We start from the raw sequence: 14,858 nt of genomic DNA on the forward strand, positions 1-14,858 counted from the left end.
AACACATCTTAATTTTGGCAATTTTCCTCTCAACATTCAACAAACTATACATTTGAACTATGTAAAAAATGTATATCAGGATGGGTTGAAGATTTCTTAGCAGTATTGCTCTCTTTATAAAGTATATGCTCACTCTGAACATAAAATTCACTTTACTACTGAACTTAATTTACATGCAAAACAATCATATCTTATTACTAGTAGTATTCAAAATCATACCATTCATTAAACTTTATTATGCAGCAGTGTAAATATGTTAATAGATGACAAAAAACAAAGATAACTGTTAGATGATCTTCTGCCTATTCCTCTGATTTATACATTGTAGCATACAGCTTGATTGAGTAATCAAATGTTACAACAATCCATCTTGTGCTACAGAAAATGGAATTAAGAAGACTTGTTCCTGCAAATAAAGTCAACCAGCTTTTACAAAGGCAACTGGTCATCCTGGTACCTTTGATAACTATATGTAATGCAGTGTGCAAGAGCAACATGTAATATTTGCTTCACTTTTAAATAAAAGACTTAGTGTACTTACTGTTTTGTTAAATTTCTAAATCCTAGAGCAGCAAAATATGACGCAAACCCTAAAAAATGTATGATAGGATTTTACTATAAAATTTTAAAGGGATAATTCGCGATTTCTCACTTTTCATCTTATTATGTTCATAATACAATAAAAAACATATTCACCAAGTTTTATTTTGATATGAAATCTAATAAAGAAGAAAATTGGGAATTATTAATTTTATTTCTTGAAACTTCCTGACTTATGTGACGTAGTTTAAGTCTTTGATGCATGCCGGGAGTGAAAATATCTCATTTAAGTCTTGTTCGTTAACCATCTAATAACGCGATTTAAAGCGCATCGACGACTTTTGGTGTAGTTATAAACCAACGAAAAGTAAGTGATAGCCAAGCAACTTTTAAAATAAGATCGTGTGGATATTTTATTAAATTAATTCAAACAATAGAACATTTTATGATTTTTTTTCTAAAAATACTTTAAACAAACATATGAAATTGACATGATCAATACTGTATTAAAAATACATGTTTGTATTCTGACCTTTTTGCTTCATTCCATCAAACACTTTCACTTGCTTGTACGGTGGAAATAAAATGTGTATTGTTTTGTGACACCTTAAGAATATTGAATGCGTAGGTTAACTGAAGGTAATTAAAAGATAATATTATGTAATTCTAATCCTTTGATCCTCATTCAGTGAAATCTAGGCGTCACGGTTTACTGGCATTGCAGGTGTGAACAACATGTCGAGTCAGTTAAAGTTTTAGATACAGAAATGTAAAAAAAATAATTAAAATTAATTAACGGGAATAATAAGATCGCACAATAACTGGATAGCTGTTGTATATTTTTATATTTTGCATAAGCATGATAAGATCACTTTTAAATGAATTATGACTTTTGATTAATTCAGTAACGATAAAATACTTAATTATTTTAATTGAAGTATAAATTCATAAATAAAAATAGCCTTCTAATCACCAGTGTATGAACTACAAATTGTACTATTTTAGATTAGAATCGTCAGCCTTAAATATTTCAAACAGATCATTAACAATTGCAATTATATAGTCTATCCAAAGTTATCTTTAATTACCTATTTAGTCGACAAGTGCGTACATTTTTTTAAATCAATATTTCTTGTATGGTCCGATCTGTCCTTCACCGTTGACAACGAGTATAAATGACATTTTACCAAATTTACCCTTGGAAAAAATATGTGTATAGATTTCTATTTCATCAAATCTGTTGTTTATTTTAGGTATTACTTATATTTCTATAAATAATTTTCTTTACACCAGAAATGTTATTCATAAACAACCGTATGGCGTATGAGTTTAGTAATGACTAGTATATTATATCACTTTCGGACACACAAGATAGAGATGCATATTATACACCTAATAGTTCAAAATGGAAAGTTTTAAGTTATCGGCCGTGTACACTGATCAATACCCTAAGAAGTGAAACGATGATGAATTTGCAAGCTCGACAGGAAATCGCTTGAATACCTGGACGTGTCACCTCAACCCCTACCCCCCCTGCAATACCTTTGGGAGTAATACCTTTAGCCATGCGGGTGATCAGTGGAGCGAAGATCCTAATTTATTTGAATAAAGTTTATTACATAAAAGAATTATGAACTAATTAGATTTCCAAAAACAATTCAAGTTTCATGGAACACTTTAATATTTATGATTTGAAATTTTTACTTTTAAACTAATTCCAATATTATCATTATTGTTATAAATAACAGATTATGACGTTGATCATGGTTATCAAAAAAAAAAAAGATAAAAAAAATTTCCGTATCAACTTAGTTAACTAGTCGGATAAAACAACCGTACGATTGACAAGATATCGACACGCAATTAATTACGACTACATCGGGTTATTGTAGTTTTGGTCCTTAGACATATCGCGGGTGCAAATCCGGGAAGGTGACAAGATGGCTGACCCCAGGGAATTGATACTCTAAATTTAAAATCGATGGTGATCTCTTATTTAGCAGAATAAACGTTTAATATCTATGAATTTGAGCATTTTGATACAGAATGAAGATAATATCAATTTTTGAATTTTTGGCGAAGTTTCCCTATAAAACATCAGAAACTGAATTTAATTACCAAATGAGATTTGTATTTAACATTTATGTGTTTCAAAATTTCTTTTAATTTGGAAGAGAACATTATTTTTGTAATTGAATGGAGCATAGGCTTACATAAGAAATCAGCTAATCTTTCAATTTTTTAAAGATTAAAATGCTACATTGTGATTTATTTTCATGTGCATATCATGTATGTAGTAAAGTGAATTTGTGATTTAACACAAAAAAGTGGGTCATACTACAAGGAATAAAAAGTTAAGTACCGGTAACTCTGAAGTCAAGACTAATTTATCTACTGTCTGTTTGCTGTTGTTTTTACTAGGCCATACCACTTCCTGTCAACATGATATCCTTCCACTTAACTGGCTTAATAACCCCATAAAGATTCAAGGTTTCAAAAAAAATCTAAATATATTTTTTTGCATAAACTTATAATCAAACAGAATTTTTTTTTAGAAAAAGAACATGTTTTGACATGTATCGGAAAGTGTAGTTGTTAAACAAGACTGGTACCTTAAAACAAGACAGCGTGAAAATGTCAATAAGGTTTTAGCAAATCAGCTGTTTCCATACCAGTGATATACCAGCAATATATACCAAAAATACATTTAAAAATAATATGATTATCCTTTGAATTTCTTTTATTGAATTTCAGGGCCTTTTATAGCTTTCAATACAATATGAAGGTTTACTCATTGCTGAAGGTCTTGTGCTGACCAATAGTTGAATTTTACATCATTGATCTCTGGTTGAGAATTATCTCATTGGCGATCATACCACATCTTCTTATTTTCATATAAGTTTAAAAATATACACAATTCACTTACCTCCTGGTAAAGGGAATGCCATTTCATTACATACTCTTTGATATCTCTCAAACATTTGAAATAATTCATACTCATCTTCAGAGGTGGGGTCTGTTCTGGAAAATTATTCAAAAAGTACTATTATCAATATTCATTTTGTCAACAGACATAAGTGTTTATAAAATAAAAAGGGTAAAAATACATAAAATATTTATCTCTGTAATCTGAAAACTTATAAATAATAAATACTGAAAGATTTAAATAATAAATATTGGAAGATTTTAACTAAATAAAACTTTTTGTGTGGTCTGAAGAGATTACTATTTTGATTGTTCATTATATCAAAATATACATCTCATAACTGATTTTTGTCGATCGTCCCACTGTCCATACCACTCTGCTCAGCTCTTAATATAATTGCATATCACAGCTTTGTGGTGACCCGGCCATAATAACTTTGACCAGGACGTATCAGCGATGTCATAATGTTTGAACCCGGTTCAACCGTCCTTGACAAATTTAACCTGAACTTATTAAGTTATCTTCCAGTTCGCTGGTAAAACAAAAAAAAAACACTTCATAAAGACACAAATGCAGCCCTATAAATCAATAATAAGGTTATCTACAAATTTATATTTTACAATATCAATATGCAGACAACCTAATCATCGGTACCAATCCAAAACAAAAAGTTCATAGACAATGTTAGTAACTCACAAATGCGGTAAATAATCCAAATCGGTGTATGGTAGAAGTGGGCCCCTTAGATTCCATAAAAGGTGACATAGCTGTCTTGATTGTTGAACCTAAAAGTATAAACCAATAATCAAAACCTACAGAGATCCAATTAGATTCGATAACAAGTAACAAATTGTCTTAAAATTAACAACAATAATTCAAAACAATAAAAATAAATACAAGTATGAACACTGTACACTCTAGAAGATGTTTAATACTTAATATTAAAACAACAACCGGTATCAGTATATCAGTTAATGGAGCATTTGAATGGTCCCAAAAAATAAACTAGAGGCTCTCGCTCACCTTGGTCTATGTGAATATTAAACAAAGGAAGCAGATGGATTCATGACAAAATTGTGTTTTGGTGATGGTGATGTGTTTGTACATCTTTCTTTACTGAACATTCTCTCTGATTACAATTATCTCTATCTATAATGAACTTGGCCCAGTAGTTTCAGAGGAAAATGTTAGTAAAAATTTACAAATTTTATGAAAATTGTTAAAAATTGACTATAACGGACAATAACTCCTTAGGGGGTCAATTGACCATTTCAATCATGTTGACTTATTTGTAAATCTTACTTTGCTGAACATTATTGCTGTTTACAGTTTACCTTTATCTATAATTATATTCAAGCTAATAACCAAAAACAACAAAATTTCCTTAAAATTACTAATTGAGGGGCAGAAACCCAACAAAGGGTTGTCCGATTCATCTGAAAATTTCAGGGCAGATAGATCTTGACCTGATTAACAATTATACATCTTGTCAGATGCTCTAAATGCTTTGGTTTTTTTGAGTTATAAGCCAAAAACTGCATTTTACCCCTATGTTCTATTTTTAGCCATGGCAGCCATCTTGGTTGGATGGCCAGGTCACTGGACACATTTTTTAAACTAAATACCCCAAAGATGATTGTGGCCACATTTAGATTAATATCGCCCCGTAGTTTCAGAGGAGAAGATTTTTGTAAAAATTACTAAGATTTACGAAAAATGGTTAAAAATTGACTATAAAGGGCAATAACTCCTAAAGGGGTCAATTGACCATTTTGGTCATGTTGACTTATTTGTAAATCTTACTTTGCTGAACATTATTGCTGTGTACAGTTTGTTTCTATCTATAACAATATTCAAGATAAAAATTTGTAAGGGTTCCGCGGAACCCAGTGTCTCGCCTACTTTTGCTGTAAATCGCAGGCTCAACAAAACTGAGGAAAAAAGTCAATAAAAATATTCCTCTTGATACTATCTTATGATTGTGAGAAGCTAATCTGTCCAATTTTGGTAAAAATCTATGATAGTTTAATGAATATAATAAATGTTTTGAAAACTTTAACTGCAGACTGTATGTAAGGTAAACTGGAAGAAAATTAAAGTCCATTTAAAAGAAAAATACAGAAAAAATGGAGTTCTGTTTTTACAAAGTTTACTTCTGGATACTATCTAATGATCATAAATAAGCTTCTGTCAAAGATTGGTACAAACCCAGGATAGTTTAAGAAAGTTATTAAAATTCTAAAAACTTTAACCACAGAGTGACTGTTATGTTTCCCCGTAGAAAAAACTAAGTCCATTTATAAGTAAAATACGGAAAAATGCATTTATTTTTTTACAAAATTTACTTCTGGATACTATCTTATGATCATAAACAAACTTCTGTCAAAGATTGGTACAAACCCAGGATAGTTTGAGAAAGTTATTAAAATTTCAAAAACTTTAACCACAGAGTGAATGTTATGTTTCCCCGTAGAAAAAACTGAAGTCCATTTATAAGTAAAATACGGAAAAATGCATTTATTTTTTTACAAAATTTACTTCTGGATACTATCTTATGATCATAAACAAACTTCTGTGAAAGTTTGGTACAAACCCAGGATAGTTTGAGAAAGTTATTAAAATTTCAAAAACTTTAACCACAGAGTGAATGTTATGTTTCCCCGCAGAAAAACTAAGTCCATTTATAAGTAAAATACGGAAAAAATGGAATTTTATTTTTACAAAATTTACTTCTGGATACTATCTAATGATCATAAAGAAGCTTCTGTCCAAGTTTGGTAGAAATACAGTATAGTTTAAGAAAGGTATTAAAATTTAAAAAACTTTAACCACAGAGTGAATATTTGTGGACGCCGCCGACGACGACGCCGACGCCGACGGAATGTAGGATCGCTTAGTCTCGCTTTTTCGACTAAAGTCGAAGGCTCGACAATAACCAAAAACAGCAAAATTTCCTTAAATTACTAATTCAGGGGCAGAAACCCAACAAAGGGTTGTCCGATTCATCTGAAAATAGAAGATAGATCTTGACCTGATTAACAATTATACCCCATGTCAGATTTGCTCTAAATGCTTTGGTTTTTTAGTTATAAGCCAAAAACTGCATTTTACCCCTATATTCTATTTTTAGCCATGGCGGCCATCTTGGTTTTTTGGCCAAGTCACCGGACACATTTTTTAGACTAGATACCCCAATGATGATTGTGGCCAAGTGTGGTTTAATTTGGCCCAGCAGTTTCAGAGGAGAAGATTTTTGTAAAAGTTAACGACGACGAACGACGACGACGGACACCAAGTGATGAGAAAAGCTCACTTGGCCTTTTAGGCCAGGTGAGCTAAAAAAAGTATGGTAAAATTTCTTTTTGTTTATCAGTTTGCTCTCATATGTTGTTTTTTTAACTACCATTATATTTATGATTATCTCTCCAATGATTAAATGTGGACTTGTACATGACTGCTCTACACCTATTTTGGAATCCCAAAAATAAGAAATAACTTTTAAAGTTAAATGTCAGAATATACATCAAGCTGGTTTACATTTGAAGTTATTTGAGTTTAATTGTCAATTGTCTAAACATTTTATTTTATTATTTAGTACCTGGCAACTAACATATTCCTTGGCTACATTCTGTGCTTTAGTTTTTGCATCTTTTCTCAGATATTTCCCCAAGTGTTGAGCTAATAGTTCTTTCGTCTAAAAAAAATTGCATATACTAGAATAAATGCAACCACAATCACAATTGAAACTGTTTCCCAATTTGTAGGAATTTCATAAAAGCTTAAAAAATAGTCAAAAACAAGCGATTATGCTATTCCATGAAAAGTGTGTAACAAGGGCTAAAAATTAAGGGACAAAAACATGAATAAACCATATAAGCATCTCGAAATTTTTGTTTACAATTATGGTCATTTTGAGATGATTTAAAAATTGGTTTTGTTTTTTAAACTGTAGAAATTATTCATAAATTAAAGGCACCAATGGGATTGTATTGACGGTTTGGTCACATTTACTTCATAAAAGTTTCTGACTGTTTTTCTAAAATTGTACAAGAACTATTTTTTGTAGTGCTACAGTTAAAAATTGAAATGATTTTAATGGCATGTAACTGTTATTTTCTCAGTAATTGCTTTAGTTCTTTAGATTGTGAAGACTAATCAAAATTGTCATATTTTACATTTTATAGTCTCTAAATGGATCTGGCCCGACTTGAAGTGGGATATTAAGTTACTCACCAGTGTTATTAGTTTTTCAGAATCTGTAGAAATAGTATTGCCCTGAAGGAATGGTGGTGCTAGTCCTAATACTGTGTCTGGCCTGACCTGTGCACTGGCACTAAATAAACTGGACACAGGTGCTGGTGATTCTGACCTGAAATAATAAGAAGACATGACACACTGCTTATAGCAATATTGGAATACAACCAGTATATAGATTACAAATGTATTCTAAACGGTAAAAAATAATGAAACTAATGTAAAATTATAAAATATTTTCAGACAAGTTCTTGTTGGCAAACCAAGGATTTAGTTCCTTACAAGCCATTATCCAGAAACTAACATAGCAAGATTGTATTTTGACCTCTACATGTATTTTCAACTTTGGTGTCATTGGATTTCTATTTCAATGATGTGTACCGAACATTTCCTTTATTTCATATGAATATGTAAATGATTTCATGCAATTTAAAAACTCTGAGAACACAAAAATTCCAGATAACAAATAGTGTCATGCACTGTAAATAACAAAAAATCGTATCCAGAACTTAAATCTTAAAACATAATACATATTAAAATGTCATATAATATTTGCAAGATGTATTTGGCCTAAAATATACAACATAAATAGTTAGAACTTATTATTACCACAGATCTCTTTCAAGGTACAGCATACCAGATAATCAGAGGCGGATCCAGGGGGTGGTCACCCGGTGCCAGTGACCACCCCCTGGCTTTGCAAAAATGGTGCACCATGTACCAAAAAATTGCTAAATACATGTACCTTGACAGGTATGTTTATACTATGAACATGTAATCAACAATCGCCAATTACTTGGTAGATTTCTTTGCTGTTAAGGCTGAGTGTTAAGGTGAAAAAATGAAGAGACAGTCCTCAATCTTAGATGTTTTTAGCAGGTAATTTATACTTTTTTTATATTATGTTTATCTAAATTTTTAAAGTTTTTATAATAACTTTTCTCGACCAATAATATTTTTTTACTGTGATGCCAAAATTCAAAAATAATTTTTAAGTTTTAAAGTCACATAAATATTCTATATTGAATGAATACCCTGTTCCATTAACTGTTTGTCTAAAAGTTTTGTTCATTCCAATTTTTTTAGTAACTTATACCCACTTTCCTTCAGGAAAAGCCACAAATCAGCCCCTTCTGAAGTACCAATGACTTGTAATGGACCTAGCATTGATACAAATAAAAGTGATCAGATTAAAGAAACAACCCCCAACTTACATATAAGTACAAACGACATTGGTTTTGTAAAACAATCAACATGTTAATTAACAACAAAAAGAAATTATTTCCAACCTGGGATAAACCATAACTTTTATATGCAGGAAAAAGAACATTTGGAATTTCTTCGGAAGTAAATAGGTGGTTGCAATTTTGAAAACATACCACAGATACATTGCCAAAGTCAGCTGCTGAAACCATTAAAAAATGCAACAAACTTGATTATCCCAATATATATGCAATTCTCAAAATTGTTTGCACAATGAGTGTAACAAGATGTGAATGTGAGCGTTCGAATAGAGAGAAACATTTTTACGTGCAACAATGGGCCAGGACCGACTAAATTGACTTGCACTGATGCACGTGCATAACAATTTAGAGTTAGAACTTGATGTTATAGTTGACATGTTTGCACCCAGGCATCCAAGAAAAATGAAATTGGAATCAATTTTATAAATTATGTGTAACTTTTGTCGCCTATAGTGTTGTAACTATTTTCATGATACGTGTACCAATAAAAAAATTGAATTTTAATTTAAGATTTCAAAAGGTGACCACCCCTAATAAATTCCTGGATCCCCCCCCAATAATGTGTATATAATAAGTATTTACCTTCCTAAATTAGAATGGAAACTGGTAAGGAAACCTATATGATCATCTGAACTTTTAGCCAGAGTTTCTGTTTGACCCTAAAACACATAATAAACACACAAATAATAAGACTGCTTATACATATATTATTAATTGATTGACTCAACCTGAATCTGTATCTTTTAATATGTTAAGACTAAATACTAAATATCTCATCAACAGTCTGAAGCATTTCAGAAAAAAATGTGCAGAAAATTAAGTGTGACAGGATGTGTGTGGGTCTAATAATTACTATGTTTTCATACCATTTCAATATCTCTTTTCTTCTTCATAAATGCCTTCTGAACAACTTTTTGAGAGAATCTGTTTCCACTCTCTATTTGTTTGAGTCGTAAATGCCTTCTGAGTGTATCCCACAAGTCTTCATCTGCTCCTCCTGGTTTTTTCTGTCTTTCTTTAGCTGTTTTTGTGATGATATTTATACTTTGTAATGTTGAGTATGATAACCTGGCCAATCGCTCTCCATCTTCTGTCTGATAAAGAAAAATTATAGGAATAAACAGACATTTATAGGTATGATTTTAAAGACCAGAAAAAGTTCAGTTATCAATCATTCGAGAGAAGATAAAGAGAAAGTTCATAATGCAATTCTATGCACAGTATTGTACAGGGGGTATATCTAGAACCCATTACAAAAGTTCTCTAGATAATAAATTCCAGGCTAAAACAGACTTTTAACATTTGACTAAACCTTTTAGACTTTTAGTGCTGTATTTTAATTGAAAAGTTTTATATTGTTTTATGTTGTGCTGTCTTGAGTCTATTAAATTTTCTTTTAATTTATTATATATCATTTATTTACTAAAAAGCCTTTAAAGGGTTAAAAAATATTTAGCTTAAATGGGCTTTGACAATTTTAATTTTCGAAAAAATTGGTTAAAATTCTGGCGCTCAAATGTCCTATTTTTTTCGCTCAAATGTGCTCCACCGCATAAGAACATAAGGCATCTCTAAGCAATATATAATCATCCAGTTCTACTTGCTTTTGTAAAGTTTCATATAAATAGTTTATGGTGTGGCTCCCATATTAGCATTCCTGTACAAATGTATTACATTTGAATGTAGTAGGTGAGACAAAATGATATTGGATTAACATCTATGTTCCACCTATGTAGTAAACTGGCTCATAATTAGTCTTGATAAGACCTCTTTTGCTAGTTTCAATTTCGAAGTAGGATTTAACAGCCATTATCATAGCATCATATTTTTTTTAATTAGATGGACAAAGATGAATGTATTGAGCCCAACTCTAAAAGTAGGGTATACACAAAGCATTCTCTGACCTTTTCAATTTGACCTCTAAATATCTCAGCCATTGAAAATGGAAACTGTTTAAGTATTTCTCTATCTGTTTGTCTTCTCATGTTGGAGTATGTAGTTCCTGAAATAAAATGTTAAAGTAGTAATGGAAACAAAAATTGACCCAAGGTTTCAGAAAACTTTATGAAAAATTTTAAATTAATTTTAATATCATTTTCAATCAGAAACATATCCTTTCTTATATTTTAAACCCATCTAATGTACCAAATAATACAGTAAAACAATAAATCAGACCTCTGGACGTCTACAATAAATCAGACCTCTGGAAGTCTTTTTTTATTTAGTGTTGTTAAGTTGTAATGTATACATGACAAAGTAGAAAAAATAAGATCCATGAAAACAACTTTTATCAAAAGTTTGCCTATGAAACAAAAAAATGCATAATACTTTTTTTAACACCAACCCAATGCCATAAAAATAAACCAAGAATTAAATGAAAGATAGAGATAGAGATCAACATTCTATATTTATCAATTTAAACTAGCTTTGAACTGACAAGACTGATTGATTTTAGGGTATAAAATGTTATCTTCACTATATTTATCTATAACTAATCATTGTATATATTTACCTGTTAAAAATTCAGACATTAAAACCGGAACTTCTCTGCTTGGAATGTCATTACTTAGCATTTCAAATAACTGAAATATGAAATATACAACTGTGTTATCAGAATGAATGAGATAATACCTATACTTATAATTCATTTACTTTACTGAATCAGCCTGACAATGCACATCATATGTTTACCAGACCTACATTTGAAAAATGAATGTAAATTTAATATCTACAAGAATCAGTTTGACAGTACACCTGTGAATTTTTTTTATTTAGTACACCTGTGAATTTTTTTTATTTATAAATAATTTCAAATTTCTAGTTATGGTTCAAGTCTAATTCTGATAGAATGCAGTTGGTTTTCTTGTTTGAATGGTTTTACACAAATCATTTTTGATGCCATTTAAAGCTTGCTGTTAGGTGTGAGTCAAGGCTCCTTGTTAAAGGCCAAAATTTGACCTATAATGATGAATTGTGAATTCATGGAGAGTTGTCTCATTGGCACTCATACCTTAACTTAAATCTAGTTGCATATTTTACCTACCCTTTTAACAATCCAGAAATCTCTCATTCTAAGTAAGACAAAATGAAGTAATGCTGATCTTGTAGTTGGCATATAACAAGCAGAGAACATATTAACTAAAGAGTCCTTGTTAATCTCTACTTTCCACACCAGACCTGTTCTGTAGTCAAACAAACAACCAACTGAAATAGTAGAAACATTAATATATTTCATTTAAATAGAAATTATCATGTGTTCTTTTTAATGTCACTTTTTTTAAAAGTGAGAATTCAATTGCAATAAATATCTTAATCTGTATGCAGCTTTTCATAAATTTGAAATAATTACTGTAAACCAACTTATTTTCGCGGATACTTTATTTCACGTTTAATCCTTTCTTGACCACCTGCGGCTATCTAATTTCACGATTATCTGATTTATTTGATGAAGTTTATAAAGGAAAGATCAAAGATATTCGCGACAATTTATATTCACGTTATTTTTCTACTCACAAAAGTCGTGAAAATAAATCGCTCACGAAAATAAGTTGGTTTAGAGTAATCTCCATGTTTTTCATGTGTTCTGAAATTTTATGGCTTGAATGGTATATACAGCTAATGTTTGTAAATTCTATGCAATTCAAAATATTTAAATTTCACATTCTTACTCACTTACCTGTAGGTGTCTCTTTCAGTATATCATAGAGACAGGACGTTGACAGGTGGAATGTATCTTTTGCCAGGGGAGATAATACAGGTATAACATCCGTACTGGTTACCACTATGCTCTTTGGGAGAGTCCCAGTAGAATCATCTTCATTTGTAATAGTAGATTGGAGGTTGACAATTTTATCTGAAATTATTTGAATATGCAATAATGAATTGTATCATCTAAAATAGATGGTCCGAGACCACAATTATTTCGTAGTGCATTTCTTTTAGAACATAAATGAAAATAAGAAAAATCCCACCTGCGCTTTCTCAAAGAATTTTTTACAGTGTGTTGTACTACTTTAGGGACAAATTATATCACCAAATCACTACTTTCTTTTAAAATTCTGGACCCAAATTTTTTACTGTGTAATTCCCCCCCCCCCCCCCCCCCCCCCCTACTTGTAATTTGAGGCATTAAACATGGAGAAATAAATATTTGAAAGGGGTATAAAAATTAATGGCAAGTAACCCACTGTCAACACTAGGGACTATATTCGTCTCGGACCAGATGTTTGGCTTCAAATACTTGTCATTACACTTTAACAGGGAAGATACCACTCATAACATTAGGAATTCAACTTTTGTCCAAAACAAAAATAAACCACAAGTCTTTATAAGATACCTGTGAAACTTCAGATATTTTTGAAAATTCTATTATCTTTGTTAAAACCTTAAATTTCTTATCAAATAGTTGTATCCATGGCATAATAGTTTATGTGTCCATTTAACTTATCTTATATGGTTATAGAAATAGAAAATATCTGAAATAATGTCTCCTTTTAGTTTTCTTTAAATTATATCCTTTTCATACTGACAAAATCTATGATGTTTAAAATCAGCCATTACTTACCATGCAGTAAAATATGATGGCAAGGTTCAAACTCGATACTAACATTTAACATGTGGATAAAATATCCAGGAAGTAATACCATTAAATAATCTCCTGTAAATAGACAAAAATAGTTTATGACAGTCTTTTGGTAATCAAAGATTTTACTCTGAAAACACAATATATTTGTAAATATTTAAGTACACACATCAAATTTCAAAACTGGATGTAAATCAATTATTCTTGTCTTTTCATGTCAGGCCAAAAGATGATACAGATAACAAACTATACTAACCATGCCAGGAAAAGTGAAGTCTGTGTCTCCTTGAGAATGGAATGCCTGATACACAGCCATGGAGGACCTTGGCTGTAAAATAAACTTATATTTAGTAAGGAAAAACTATAGATGAACTTAAGTTTCTAAGGAGATAAACGGACACAATGCTCAAAATATACAAGTCAGGAGCCTCTGGCCTTTGTTAGTGTTGTATTACTTTAATTTTAGTTTCTTGTGTACAATTTGGAAATTAGTATGGCGTTCATTATCACTGAACTAGTATATATTTGTTTAGGGGACAGCTGAAGGACGCCTCTGGGTGCGGGAATTTCTCGCTACATTGAAGACCTGTTGGTGACCTTCTGCTGTTGTTTTTTCTATGGTCGGGGTGTTGTCTCTTTGACACTTTCCCCATTTCCATTCTCAATTTTATATTTTAAGACGAGATTAATTGATTATGTGATGTTATACTATGACAGCCAGGAAAACAGCAGGATTTAAAAATGTGCAAAAGTCAGATGTGTTTCAACCAAAAGATAAACATCTCCAGTAGTATATTTCTCAATTCTGACCTTGAAATAAAGTTTGACCTTGAAATAAAGTTTCAAGATTAAAAAAAGAAAAGTAAATCTTAAGTTTAATTTTCATAAATCTATAACATAGTCTGTTTTTTGTTGTTTTTTTTTTATCACAATGTAGTGTTTTGGTTAGTTAAAAATTCTCCCTACCATGATGCACCATGCTGATATAGTAGTTGATTTCTGTATATTCATCATCAGACTCAGATACACTGGATAAATTAAAATTCCCACTGGAAGTTAGACAGGCTTGGTTATTCTGGTTATTCTATAGAAAAAATTAACATAAGAAAACAAATATTTATTAATTCTTGCAGCATATGGAATTCTTTAAAGTAAAACATTTCAATTACCTTTAACATATTTTTATACATACACAGCTGTTGAGATGACATTGTAATTTAATCAAAAGTTCAAATTATAACCAAAATTTAATAAACAGTTGAAATTTGTGGTTAAATATGACCCTTTACAATATATCCACACAAATTAGCAT

The 14,858-nt window shown here is 30.8% G+C and overlaps 1 protein-coding gene across 1 annotated transcript in view; it reads right to left on the reverse strand.

Annotated features, from left to right (window-relative positions):
- LOC134717444 (protein pigeon-like) overlaps window positions 1–14,858 on the reverse strand; it is a 60,700-nt gene that overhangs the window by 23,595 nt on the left and 22,247 nt on the right. Inside the window, exons 12-25 of the mRNA XM_063579985.1 lie at window positions 14,513–14,630; window positions 13,803–13,874; window positions 13,529–13,621; window positions 12,641–12,817; window positions 12,008–12,168; window positions 11,477–11,546; window positions 10,869–10,966; window positions 9,831–10,058; window positions 9,547–9,623; window positions 7,700–7,835; window positions 7,065–7,160; window positions 4,163–4,251; window positions 3,467–3,561; window positions 542–590 (exon numbers count right to left, since the gene is read on the reverse strand). Coding sequence (XP_063436055.1) covers window positions 542–590; window positions 3,467–3,561; window positions 4,163–4,251; window positions 7,065–7,160; window positions 7,700–7,835; window positions 9,547–9,623; window positions 9,831–10,058; window positions 10,869–10,966; window positions 11,477–11,546; window positions 12,008–12,168; window positions 12,641–12,817; window positions 13,529–13,621; window positions 13,803–13,874; window positions 14,513–14,630 — 1,559 coding nt within the window. The remainder of the gene's footprint in view (window positions 1–541; window positions 591–3,466; window positions 3,562–4,162; window positions 4,252–7,064; window positions 7,161–7,699; window positions 7,836–9,546; window positions 9,624–9,830; window positions 10,059–10,868; window positions 10,967–11,476; window positions 11,547–12,007; window positions 12,169–12,640; window positions 12,818–13,528; window positions 13,622–13,802; window positions 13,875–14,512; window positions 14,631–14,858) is intronic.

Source organism: Mytilus trossulus, chromosome 1 (assembly GCF_036588685.1).
Source record: "Mytilus trossulus isolate FHL-02 chromosome 1, PNRI_Mtr1.1.1.hap1, whole genome shotgun sequence".
Taxonomy (NCBI): domain Eukaryota; kingdom Metazoa; phylum Mollusca; class Bivalvia; order Mytilida; family Mytilidae; genus Mytilus; species Mytilus trossulus.